General features: G+C 43.2%; 1 protein-coding gene across 2 annotated transcripts in view; it reads left to right on the forward strand.

Annotated features, from left to right (window-relative positions):
- Nucleotides 1–6: 6 nt before the first annotated feature.
- The window catches only part of CROT (carnitine O-octanoyltransferase), a 39,852-nt gene continuing 27,023 nt past the window's right edge, over nt 7–12,835 (forward strand). For both annotated transcript variants that reach the window (XM_006031702.3, XM_025213366.1), the window contains exons 1-4: nt 7–628; nt 10,676–10,800; nt 12,058–12,239; nt 12,330–12,454. In XM_006031702.3, coding sequence (XP_006031764.1) covers nt 514–628; nt 10,676–10,800; nt 12,058–12,239; nt 12,330–12,454 — 547 coding nt within the window. In that variant the 5' untranslated portion in view covers nt 7–513. The remainder of the gene's footprint in view (nt 629–10,675; nt 10,801–12,057; nt 12,240–12,329; nt 12,455–12,835) is intronic.

Genomic DNA, 12,835 nt, shown 5'->3' on the forward strand with positions numbered 1-12,835 from the left:
GGGCCCGGCCCGGCCCGGCCCGAGGGGCGCTCGGAGGTGGCGCTGGTGGCCGAGCGGGTTGAGCCGGTTCCCAGCCGGCCCGGCCGCGTCGCTTGCTCCTCGCCATCCCCCTGCCGCCTCGCCGCGTCTTAGCACAGCTGCCCCTCCTCGGCCCCCTCGCCCCGTCCTTCGCCGCCTGCAGGCAGGCTGGTCTGGGCAGGCCCAGGACCCAAGGCTGAGGACGAAACTGCGCTACTTAGGCCTGAAAACCCTCCCTGCAAGCGGGGAGTGGGATACTGCCCTGGTGGTGCAGGCCTGTGCGCTTGTCGTGGAGGCTAACGTTTACAAGCAAAGGATGTTTGAGGAGAGTAACAGCAATCCTACATCCTTAGTTACTGCCTGTTAAAGCTGAGCCTAGGAAGCCTGCCCATAGCGCGCCCTTTCTACCCTGGGGGCATGAGAGGCTTCATGGAAACATCCTGTCTGATGCAGGCTTCATAATAGATTCCTACCATTGTGCTTCAGCTCGACAGCATGGAAAATCAAGTGCTTGAGTCCTCTGAAGAGCGAACGTTTCAGTACCAGCTTTCTCTTCCTTCACTGCCAGTTCCTGCTCTTGATGAATCTTTAAAGAAATATCTTGATGCAGGTAAAGTTATTACAATGCCTTAGTGTATTTCACCTTTTTGTAGAGAACTAAATTTGTTGCAAATGAGTTTGTTTAGGGCTGCCTCTGTTGGCTGAGTATCCCCTTGCACATGAAGATTTCAAGGCCTTTTTCACACTCTGCATACTCTTTCTTCCCTTTGTTACTTATTACTATGCAGCAGAGGTTGTAGTGGCAGCAACTTACATGCTGCTGGGCAGAGAGGGGCTGGAGCCATGCTTGGTTATAAGTGACAGAGGCTGCAAGAGGGCAGAGGCTGTGGCAGGCTGGCAGCAGGACAGGCTGTGGGCCGCAGAAGCTGTGGGGTGCAGAGACCAGAGGCTGCAGGGGGAAAGATTTGGGGGGCAGAAGCAGTGCTAGGGGCACGGTGGGGGGGGGACACAACACGGGACAAGCAGCAGTGGGGGGGATAAGTAGTGGGTGTTCAAGGTGTGGACGGCTCAGGCTCTTTGCCCCCTTTGCTGCTTCCCCCTCGCAGTTGCTCCCCCTCGCTGTCAGGTGGGTGGACAAATTTAAGGCAAACCTCCAATAATTAGATTCTATACATGGAAAACTAAAATGAATTCTGTATGTCTATAGTTTTGGGCTATACAAAGAACTTCTGAAGTTAGCCAAGAAAGTAAATAAGGGAGGTGGCCTTCTGCCAGTAAACCACGTGTCATTATGACTACTGACAGACATGGGGGGGGGAAAAAACCAAAAACAGCACTTTATTAGAAGAGGCAGCATGTTGGTTCAACCCTTCTCTTCAGCATCTGTATAGATCATGTGCTTCAACAGGCCTTTTTGGCACTCTTATCTAATAGCTGATTCAATCAGCTATTAGATAAAAAAACCAAAAGAGCCCCGCTTAAGCACCCTGTGTACAGAGACATTGGGTGAGTCAGGTCAAACTAACGCAGGTGGATTTAAGACTTTTCGGGTTTCTGGGCAAGAAGATTGAGGGCCACTGGGACCAGGGATGCAGAGATGCTTTTTAATGAGATATCAGTTATTATGTTAATGACTATTAAATCAGATACCACTAAGTGCGGATGCTATAAGAGACATACCAACTACCAAGTGTATTTCAGATAACTCATATGGGTAGATGTTTGGAGAGAAGATACCCTTCTAGATTAAAACCATGCATTACATCTCTTACTTTTCTAGTAGTGAAGGGTATGAATACTTATAGTACTTAGAACCATTAAAGTGCAGCTTTGAAGTCAAAGCAAACAGATATTCTGCTAGTCTGTTAAGCCACTTTAAATCCCCCTGGAATAGTTCAGAAGTATAGCTGGGAGAAGGGTGGCAAAAATCAAGTATTACTGTATTTTTCTGCTTATAACGTGCCCCAGAATATAATAAACACCCTGTTTTTAAAAGAAAGCTTGAAGAAAATGAAGTCACTACTTTGTAGTACAGGTAAGTAACTGAGAAACATGAGCTAGGGACCTGAGCTTGATGGCAGCAGGTGTGCAGGGCCATATTATCTGGCTGGGGCCTCCCCACTAGTTCAGAAGTATGACAGTGGCAGCATTAATTCCTGTGGCTCCCAGACCTGTGGCAGTTGTCGTTGTTGCTGCTCCCCACTCTGATACATTTCCAGATAATGGGGATTCATACTTTTTGCAAATAATGTGCATCCCAGTTTCCTCCTTAATTGGTTTAGGGGGAAAAGTTGTGTGTTCTGTTTGAGAAAATATGGTATTTTTAACTGGTTCAGTTTTGTATGTGAATGCCATGTGTTCTGTGGCAGGGTCTAGTCAGTCCTCCAGGCATCCAACCTTGTGGCGTTTTTCACCCTTCCACACACACTTCTGCAACTAGCCACTCTGGTATGTAGCCAGAACTCTGCTGTCATCATCCCCACCCCCTCTGTTTTTTTTCCTTCTTTCTTTTGCTGTACTTTTAAAATAAATTATCTGTTTTGCACTGCTTGTACAATAAAAACTATCGCTTTGACAACCAGCTGTGTTCTCCCCTACTTGACAGTGGGCCCTTATCTTGCCCCCCAGCCCTTGGGAACCAAAAAAGTATGCACCCACTGCCCCTCTCCCTCAGGTCACACAAACATACCACAGACTTTGATCATTTGCAAGCTACTGAAGTGCTCTGAACTCATGTTTAGGAGAGAAGGGAAAGCAGAAGAGTGAAAATGCCTCTAGCCATAAGTCACCCACCACTGGGACCCCTCAAATATGGGTTCAAGCACTTCCCCCCTCTCCATCCCACCCCAACCCACCCTGTACCCCATTGTGAAGCATGACGAACAGGTTGCTTATTCCTACCTCCGGTATCAGAGCCACTGCACTTCGCAAAATTGTGAGCCATTTCCCAGTCAGGGAACTGGTTAACTTAAACAGGACATACTTCTGCTACTAAATGCAGACATCAAGTGGGGGACAGCCTTGCCTTTGCAAGAAATGCTTAACCTGTCAACGCATCTCCACTGCTACTGCAATCCACACCCCTCACAGTGAACCCATCAGAATTCATGAATCCTACACATAACTTCCCAAAATATGGTATATTTGATCTGTTGCACCAAATACCCTCATGGCAACTACACGGCTTCTGCAGCATGCTAATTAGCACATTCCAGTAGACTCTATTAATTGAGTCTGCTCCAACATGTTCTAGTTAGAATGCACCAGAGGAGGCATCGGTCATCTATGTAGGTGCCCACTGTTACTGGAACAAAGATCCAGAGGAAGTGGGAGGGTTTTAGAGCCCTCTCATCAAGGATTTATCGCTGCCATTTATTTCCCAGGTCACCGGTTCCCCGTTGGAAACCTCATAGGAAAGCCAGATGGGGCTGGAGCTGGCATTTGGCTAGCTGCTGGGTGATGCTGTAGTGCAGACCTCTGCCTGTGAGCATGGAAGATTTGGGTTTGAATTCCAGGAATCCTGACATACTATGTTATATACAGTGTCGTTAACCAGTTTTCTGTTCTCTAGTTATAGATTAGGACTAACTTCTTCCCCAGTCAAAAAGAATAAATAACGTGCTTATGTGAATTCTTTTTGGAAAACATCACATTACAATCCAGATAAAGAAGTATTATGCATACAGTACATGTGGCTTATACCTCTTCTGTGAGAAGCACCCAAAACAGAAATACAAAAACCAAGATGTAGGAACAGAATCAGCTTTGGTATATACAGACAGCAAATTTGAAAGGATAAAAGAAGTTGGAGACCAAATAAAAATTGGAATGGAAATTAATATACATACATGCACACATTCTCCATTCCCCATGTAGTATGTAAGAATCATTGAAGTATTGCAGGGAGGCTTAGTAGTATTTTTAAAATGCTACTACAATTACCATATTTTCCTGAATCCAAGATGATTTCAAATTTAAGAAAACTACCCAATAATTAGATTCTATACACAGAAAATTATAGATGGTAGATTTTATAATTATAATTACTGTATTTACTCAAATCGAAGATGAGGTTTTCCCCCCCAGTCAACACTGGGGGGAAAATAAAGCTTTGTCTTGGATTCAAGTATTGATCCAGGACAGGCAGCAGCAGCTACCAGAGGATCATAGAAAATTAGGGTTGGAAGGGACCTCAAGAGGTCTTCTAGTCCAGAGGTTCTTAACCTTTTTTGTACCAGAACCCATTTGTAAACATCAGTGGCCAGTTCTGACCCAATGCCCTTCACTCCCTACCTGCTGCCCACCAGTATGTGGGGCTGGAGGGGGGGCCACAGGAGGCCCCAGGCAGCCCCTCGCACCGCCAGCCTCCAAGGGAAAAGCTACAGATTTACACATTTTTCTCCTTTAAAGGAAAATCCATTTTTTAAGTATGTTAATCCATTTTTAAAGTTTGTTCGTGACCCTTTTATATATTCTTGCGACCCACTTTTGGGTTGTGACCCACTGGTTGAGAAACACTGATCTAATCCATCCCCCTGCTCAAATCAGGACCATTCCCAACTAGATCAATCCCAAACAAGGCTTTGTCTAGTGAGGTCTTAAAAACTTCCAAGGATGGAGAGTCCACAACCTCTCTGGGGAACCTCTTCCATTGGTTTACTACACTCCTAATGAAAAAATTCTTCCTAATATCTAACCTAAACTTCCCTTACTGCAACTTGAGACTGTTGCTCCTTGGTCTGTCACCTGCCACCACTGAGAACAGACTAGCTCTATCCTCTTTCATACCCTGCTTTAAGTTGTTGAAGGCTACTATTAAATCCTCTCTTGGTCTCCTTTAGACTAAATGAACCAAGTTCCCTCAGCCTTTCTGCATAAGTCACTTCCCCCAACCCTCCTCACCATTTTTATTACCCCTGTTGGACTCTAACCTGTCCACATCCTTTCTGTAGTGGGGGGCCCAAAATTGGACACAGTACTCCAAATGTGGCCTCACCAGTGCTGAATAGAGGGGAATAATCACTTCCCTCAATCTGCTGGCAACGCTGCTGCCAATGCAGCCCAGTATACCATTACCCTTGGCAACAAGGGCACACTGCTGACTCATATTCAGCTTATTGTCCACTGTAACTCCCAGGTCCTTTTCTGCAGAGATGTTGCTTAGTTAGTCAGCCCCCACCTTGTACTTGTGCATGGTATTCCTCCGTAATAAATGCAAGACTTTGCATTTGTCCTTGTTGAACCTCATGAGATTTCTTTTGGCCCAATCCTCCAATTTGTCTGGGTCACTCTGAATCCTATGCCTACCCTCCAGCATATCTGCTACTCTCCGCAGCTTGGTAGCATCTGCAAACTTGCTGAGAGTGTAATCCATTCCATCTTCCAGGTTATTAATGAAAATATTGAACAAAACCGGCCCCAGAACTGACCCCCTGAGGCACTTCACTTGATACTGGCTGTCAGGTAGACAGGGAGCCATTGATTATTACCTACTAAGTCTGACTATCCAGCCAGCTTTCTGGCCACCGTATAGTCCATTCATCCAACCTGTACTTCTTCAGATGGCTTGCAAGAATGCTGTGGGGGACAGTATCAAAAGCCTTGCTAAAGTCAAGTTATATTGTGTCAACAGCTTTCCCCACATCCACAAAGCCAGTCATCTTGTCATAGAAGGCAGTCATGTTGGTCAGGCATGACTTGGCCTTGGTGAATCCATGCTGGCTGTTCCTAATTACCTCCTCCTCCAAGTGCTTAGAAATGTATTCCTTGAGGATCTGCTCCGTGACTTTTCTGGGGCTGAGGTGAGGCTAACTGGTTTGTAGTTCCCTGGATCCTCCTTTTTCCCTTTCTTAAATATGGGTACTATGTTTGCCCTTTCCCAATCATCATGCTTCTTCATGCCTCCACTGCTCTGTGCCTCCACACTGTTCCATGTCTCTGCACTAGGTCCTGTATTACACTTCTCCATGCCAATCTATGCTGCTCTTCCGTGCCACTCCATGCCTCTGTGCCTCTGAACTGCTTTGTGCCTCTGCATTGGGTCCTGTGCCATACCTCTGCACAGGGTCCTGTGCTGCTCCCATCATCATGCTTCATCATGCCTCCACTGCTCTGTGCCTCCACACTGTTCCATGTCTCTGCACTAGGTCCTGTATTACACTTCTCCATGCCAATCTATGCTGCTCTTCCGTGCCACTCCATGCCTCTGTGCCTCTGAACTGCTTTGTGCCTCTGCATTGGGTCCTGTGCCATACCTCTGCACAGGGTCCTGTGCTGCTCCATGTCCCTGTGTTGCTCTTTGCCTCTGTTCTGTTCTTCATGCTGCTTATGCCTCATCTCTGGGTCTCATGCTGCTCTTTGCCTCTGTGCCACTGCTCCATGCCTCTGCACCACTCTGTGCCTTCACACTGGGTCTGACACTACTCTGTGGCACTCCATGCCTCTGCTCTGTGTCTCCACACCACTCCATGCCTCTGCACCAGGTTCTATGCCACTGTGTGCCTTGCTAAATGGATTTTTGCCCCTTCTCACTGAAGGTATTGCATTTTTGCCTAATACTTTGTTCTATGATTAGGATTTATTTTCCCCACGGTGAATGGGGAAAATAATCTTGTCTTGGAATCAAGTAAATATGTATTCTCTTTAGGCATGTCTTTCTGAACAGACATATGAATTGGGAAAGATATTCAAAAAACACAAACCATGTCCAAGGTATTCAAAGGTGTAGGAGATCATTGGGAACCTAAGAACTTAAAAGACTTTCTATTCACACTGACAGTTTTCAGGGCTTCGTATGGCCCTTTACATCCCTTATGAAAGCAAGAACAGTTCCATATTTTAAAAAATGGCACTTGGGATTCAATACCTGTCTCTGCAATAGTCTTTCTGTGAAGTTATGGACAAATTGTTTATTCTCTCTGTGCCTCTTTTGTACAGTAGGAACAACAAAGTAGTACCTCCTTCTTTCTCTTTCAGAATAGCAGAAGAGATTGTAACATAGAAAATATTAAGGGCAAAGACTCAGCCCTCAATATTTTCTATTATGTATCTTAGAATAAATATTCCAGTTTCTGCTGTGGTAAAGTAAAACATGGAAACATTTTGAGAAAAAAAAGAAATGTTAAACTTCCCAGTGTTAGGCTTACTAACTACTATATTTATACTGGTAAGGGCTTCATAGAAATTCACCATAAGGAAAGAATTTTTTTTTCCTTTTGCTCGAGGCTTTAGTCCCAAAAATGAAATGGTTGAAGTGACAGTTTAAAAAATATGGTCAGAAGCAGTCTTTAACATATGAGATTGCAGATAACAATAGTATGACATATATTGTATAGCATCAAAAGCATTCTTTTCATATGGCATAGGAGTATTTTATAAAGGAAACATTATGGAATGATTACAGTGGATAATGTAGATCAAAACAATATGGGTGATGTCCAAACATATACCTTGCCCCCAAAAACTTGAAAAAAATAATTTACTTTTCTGAGTCCCTTGATTTGTGTGGTGGGCTCCTTATATCATTATGACTTCTTTCTGGGCTTAATACTGCGCTGACTTCAGCAGTGATAGATGATTCTGATTATGTTCTGTGAAGTCTGTGTATCTACAGGAGTAGTTAGTAGCTGAGGATTGATAAGAACATGAGGTGCCATAGTGGGTCAAGACCAGTGGTCCATCTAGCCCAGTATCCTGTTTATTGCAAGTGGCAAGTAGTAGATGCCTTAGAACAGTGGTGTCAAACTCATTTGGCTCATGTGGGCCAGATCTGGACTGTGAGGCTCCTTGCTAGCCATTGCCTTTTCCAGTCACTCGGGACCTCACCTGACCTCCACAAGTTCTTCAAGATGATAACTAACAGTTCTGAAATTACCTCAGCCAATTCCTTCAGTACTCTAGAGTGTATCTCGTCCAGCCCTATCAACTTAAAAACATCCAGTTTCTCTAGGTAATCTCTAACCTGTTGTTTTACTACTATAGGTTGCTTATCCTCTCCTCTGTCTTTTCTACCAATTGTGCTTGTTCTCTGGTAGCTGACTTTATTAGAGAAGACCGAAGTAAAAAACAAGGAAAGTATGTGTAGCACTCATCATGGCCCAAATAAAACACACACCTTGTTTTTGGAAGGCAGAATGTAGTGGAAAATACTTTTCCAAAGGCACGGCTGAGTGTGTGACATAGAGTAAGTCTAACTCTTGCAGATTAGTGAGGTGGATTTCCTTTCAGGAAGGTTATGCCGACTCAGTGGGTGTGTCTACATGTCACCATATGGTGCCGTTGCTACGGTGCCGTGTTTTAGTACTTCAGCTTGGAAGTACTAAAGCATGGTGCAGTACAGGCGGTTACTGCGCCATGCATGTGGGACACAATTAGATTCCGCCGCTACATTGCTGTAGCAGCGCACTATACTGGGGGAGCACGCTGCTACAGTGATGTGTGCGGGCCGGGAGCGGTCTGAGGCCCTCGGGGGCACGCGGCGGGCTGTGGCCAGCAGCCCTGGCACGCGGGTCGGGGAATGCAGGCCGGCGGACTAGAATTAGGCACGGACGCGTAGCGGTTGATTAAAGATTATTTTACTTACACCGTAGATGGTCGCAGTGCAGGCAGGAAAAACTTGCTTGCGTTGCAGTTACAGACAGACACGTGGAGTTTGCTAGGCTCCACAACACGAACTCGAACAAGACCCGCAGAAAACTCGAGCCTCTTGAAATAACTCGGACAGAGCTCGGGATACACACACACCCCTATAGCCTTCTTAAGGCACACGCTGGGTCCGTTAGGCTCCGCAGCGCTTAGAGTTCTTCACGAGACGTGAAGTCCTCCTCCTCCACGAGATGGTTGTGGAGTCCTCCAACTTGGGCGGAAACCGCTCAAGCCTCTTATACGGCTAGCAAGCCAATCGCTAGTCGCCACGTGGGAATAATCTAGAAACAGCCAATAGTGGGGAACAAATTTGCATGCGAATGGCGGGAACTCCTTTGCACCGGGGTTTTCTCTTTGCAACTGAGAAATGCACCCTGCAAAGAAAGCTCCTCGTGGCGGGAAATAATTTAGCAGTGCCGAAGCGCGCGCACACAAAATCACACCCTTGGGTTGTGACATGATGTAGCTGCTGATCACATGTAGACTTACGTGATCGCTACGTCTCTGTAGCGTGCTGTACAGCAACATACCACACCGCTGTGTTGCCGTAGAGAAATCATATCTATCCATATCACTGCTAACTTGATTATTTATTTAGACTCTACCAGTTTGCCAGGGATAGAAGTGAGACTCACTGGTCAGTAGCTCCCAGAATCACTTCTAGAGCCCTTTTTGAAGTTAGGTGTTATATTAGCAACCTTCCAGTCCTCTGTCGCAGAGAGCATTTGAAATGACAGGTTACATATTATTGCCAGCATTTCTGCAATTTCACATTTGAGTTCCTTTCAAACCCATGATGTTGATTAAATCAGCATTGATTTAAACTTTCCTAGCCCCAGAGACTACCTTAAATCCCCACAATTATACATAATCATTACAAAAGCCATTTAAGTCTTTTAAATGGCTGCCTGCCCATTTAAGACAGCCTGCCCATTTAAGTTATGTAGACAATGCCAGATATTACACCTGCTAAATTGTGCAGGAACAGCTTGCTGTCAGCAGTGTGTACTTCATCAAGGTTTTCATTCAAGGTGTGCTGCATCTAATAGCAGCTTTGAAATTGGCAGGACTAATTTAGGGCTTCTGATAGCTTAAACTGTAGTTGAAATAAGCTACAAGAATGAATTCATCTTTACAACTGAGGACCGGGCAATTTTCTTCTGATTGTCAAAACAAGCGTGCTATGTGTTCCTCAGACAGTGTGATTTTTATTGTTTGTATTTATTCATGGACATCTAGTCATGGAACAGGACTCCATTATGCTAAGTCCTGTACAAGCATATTGAAAAGAGAGACAGTTGCTGCCCCAAAGAGGAAGACAGTGGAAATATGACAACAGTGAGACAGTATCAGTCAGCATGGTAGGCTTATCAGTATGCAAACAACCTAACCGTTATCAAGATTTTATAGGTATCAGGGTAAAGAAGAATTTTAAATGGAGTTTTGAAGATGGCTGAGATAACTTTGTGGATGTTTATAGGGAGTTTTTCCCAAGCATGAAGACTGCATGGGAGAAAGCAAACAACTGAAGATATCTGGATTCTGGTTTTAGATGTTGGAGCTGATAACTGGGATAGTGTAAGAAATGACAGAGTGGTGATATACTATAAAGGGTCTTGAAAGTAAGGCAAGTAACTTATGTTGGATGCAGTACACATGATAGATGTGTTGTATTCAGCTGTGTGCACTTATGCCAGTGTATTAGGTCTGCTTTGTGTCTACAAATAAGCTAGCCATAATTAGCTAAATTATTCTGTGGGAGCCAGAAAGTCACAAAAATCAATGCCAGCTAAGGCAAACTCAGTTTTAGTCTTTTAGCCTGTTAGATGCTACCTATTTTTGGTATATGCTTTCATCTCCTCTGATAGCAATGATGGTTTTATTTAACTTACGTTTTAAAAAATCTGCAACTCTTCCAAGCAATCCTGGAAGCCGAGATATAAATCTGTGCATGTCTGTGTATATATTTATATACATATTTATATTTATCTTCAAAAAAGTTTTCTTTTTACAGTAAAGCCATTTCTTAATCAAGAAGAATATGAAAGAACAAATGACATAGTTAAAAAGTTTGAACATGGAATTGGAAAAGACTTGCAGCAAAAATTACTGGAAAGGGCTAAACTAAGGAGGAACTGGGTATGTTTTGAATTATAATTTATAAATGTATTTTTTTTCTCTGAGTCTTCTACATCGTGATGCATCCAGTTATCTCAAGAATGAAACATCATCATTCCCTAAAACAAACAAAGTCTGATTTTGTGAAATGTTGGGCCTTCTCATATAAATAAGTTTACTTACATAGGATTTTCAAGACTGGGCCTGCACTTTGCATATGAAATCCAGAGCTATGTTTTCAAAATAGCCAAACACAGTGAAAGAGGAGCATCACATTAAAATAAAGAGTTGTTGAACCTGATTTTATTAATGGTTTGTTCAAGACTAAATATTTTATTATGTACTTTGTATATTGATACTAGATATAACAAAACTGCCATTAGGTAAAGAAAGTTACAGCAAATTAGGAGAAATATAAAATCTAGTTTGGTTATTTATGGTATCTGATATTTTGTCATAAGGTATTGCAATCTAAAAAAAATCTTATTATATGTATTGTGAGATCATTGCAAATAGCAACTGTGCTCAGCACTGAAAAAGAGAAAAAGCACAGAGGAAATTTTTCGAAAACACACAAGAGAGTTCGTGGGCGCTTAAATGCCTTTTATTACTCTTAGTGATTCTGAGGTTCTTAACTGTTTAATTCACTTTCAGAAGTCATTTAGGAACTTTTGAAAATCTTACCAAAGATCTGATTCCCAAATAACTTAGTCTGATATTTTCCTCTGCATGAAAACAGTAAAATACATATTAGCAATGGTCTAAAGTGGTCTTGCAAAAGAGAGAGAGAGAAAAAGATGAGAAGTAAATGTCAAACTGTCTTTGAAATTTATGAGAGCTTCATCAATCCCAACATGACTTTATTTAAATTATTTTAGAACAGGAATTTCTAAAAACTATTTATAGAGTATAGAGTACATCTTAACAAATTGTATTATGGATCATTTCCCTTCCATTTATAAGCACACAAACCACCTCTTCTCCTATTCACTACTCAGTAAGCATCTTTATGGCAACTACAACAATTAACTATACAGAAAAAAATATTAAGAAAATATTTTATTGTAACAGCTGTTAATGTTGTTTAGCTGATGGAAATAAAGAGAGCTAGATACCTCACTAATATCAGCAATGACTTGTGGACTGCTAGCTTGACCTTTACAGTTAAAGAACTAACTTTTCAAAGTAGTAGAATGATGAATCAGTTGTACATATCCAGTGATTAGTACAGAGCTATGCCTAAAGCACATTATGATGCTCATCACTACTCCTTTTCAGCTGGAGGACTGGTGGCTGAATGTGGCTTATCTTGAGCCTCGCCTACCAACACAACTATATTATAATTTTGGAGGGCCAGGCCCTTATCTTGAACACTACTGGACACCCAAAGAAGGCACGCAAATTGAAAGAGCATCCATGAATATATGGTATACTTTGCAGTTCTGGGACCTATTAAGAACGTAAGACTTTCTTTCCAAAATGTAATTGTTCTAAATATCTTTATGATGTACTTTCAGAACTTATTCTTAGGCATATTCTCTTTATTGTAGGGAAAAATTGGCTGCACATAAATCTAGAAATTCCCCTCTAGATATGAATCAATTCCGAATGCTGTTCTGTTCTTGCAAGATTCCAGGAATTACTAGAGATTCATTTTGCAATTATTTCAAGACTGGTAAGTAAAATACCATTTTTCTAGAATAACACAGAAAAATGAATTTATGTTACAGGGCCAATGTGTGGCCATATAAACCATGAAACAAACACTTTTAAAAAAACCTATCGCAGCTAAAAAGTTTTTTGATGAGTGTGGCAGTGCACTGTGTGTGCCTGCCACTTTAAGGGCCTGGAGCTGGCAGCCTCCAGGTGGGGTACAGAGACCCCGGCCCCAGTGAGGGAGCAGCCCCAGTGAGGGGGCGGTGATGAGAGGCCCCAGAGAAGGAGGTGGTGAAGTGGCCCCAGCGAGGGGGCAATGATAATCTAAGTGGGGAGGTGTGTGGCAGTGCACTGTGTGTGCCTGCCACTTTAAGGGCCTGGGGCTGGCAGCCCCCCGGTG

Source organism: Alligator sinensis, unplaced genomic scaffold (genome assembly GCF_000455745.1).
Source record: "Alligator sinensis unplaced genomic scaffold, ASM45574v1 scaffold114_1, whole genome shotgun sequence".
Classification (NCBI taxonomy): Eukaryota; Metazoa; Chordata; order Crocodylia; family Alligatoridae; genus Alligator; species Alligator sinensis.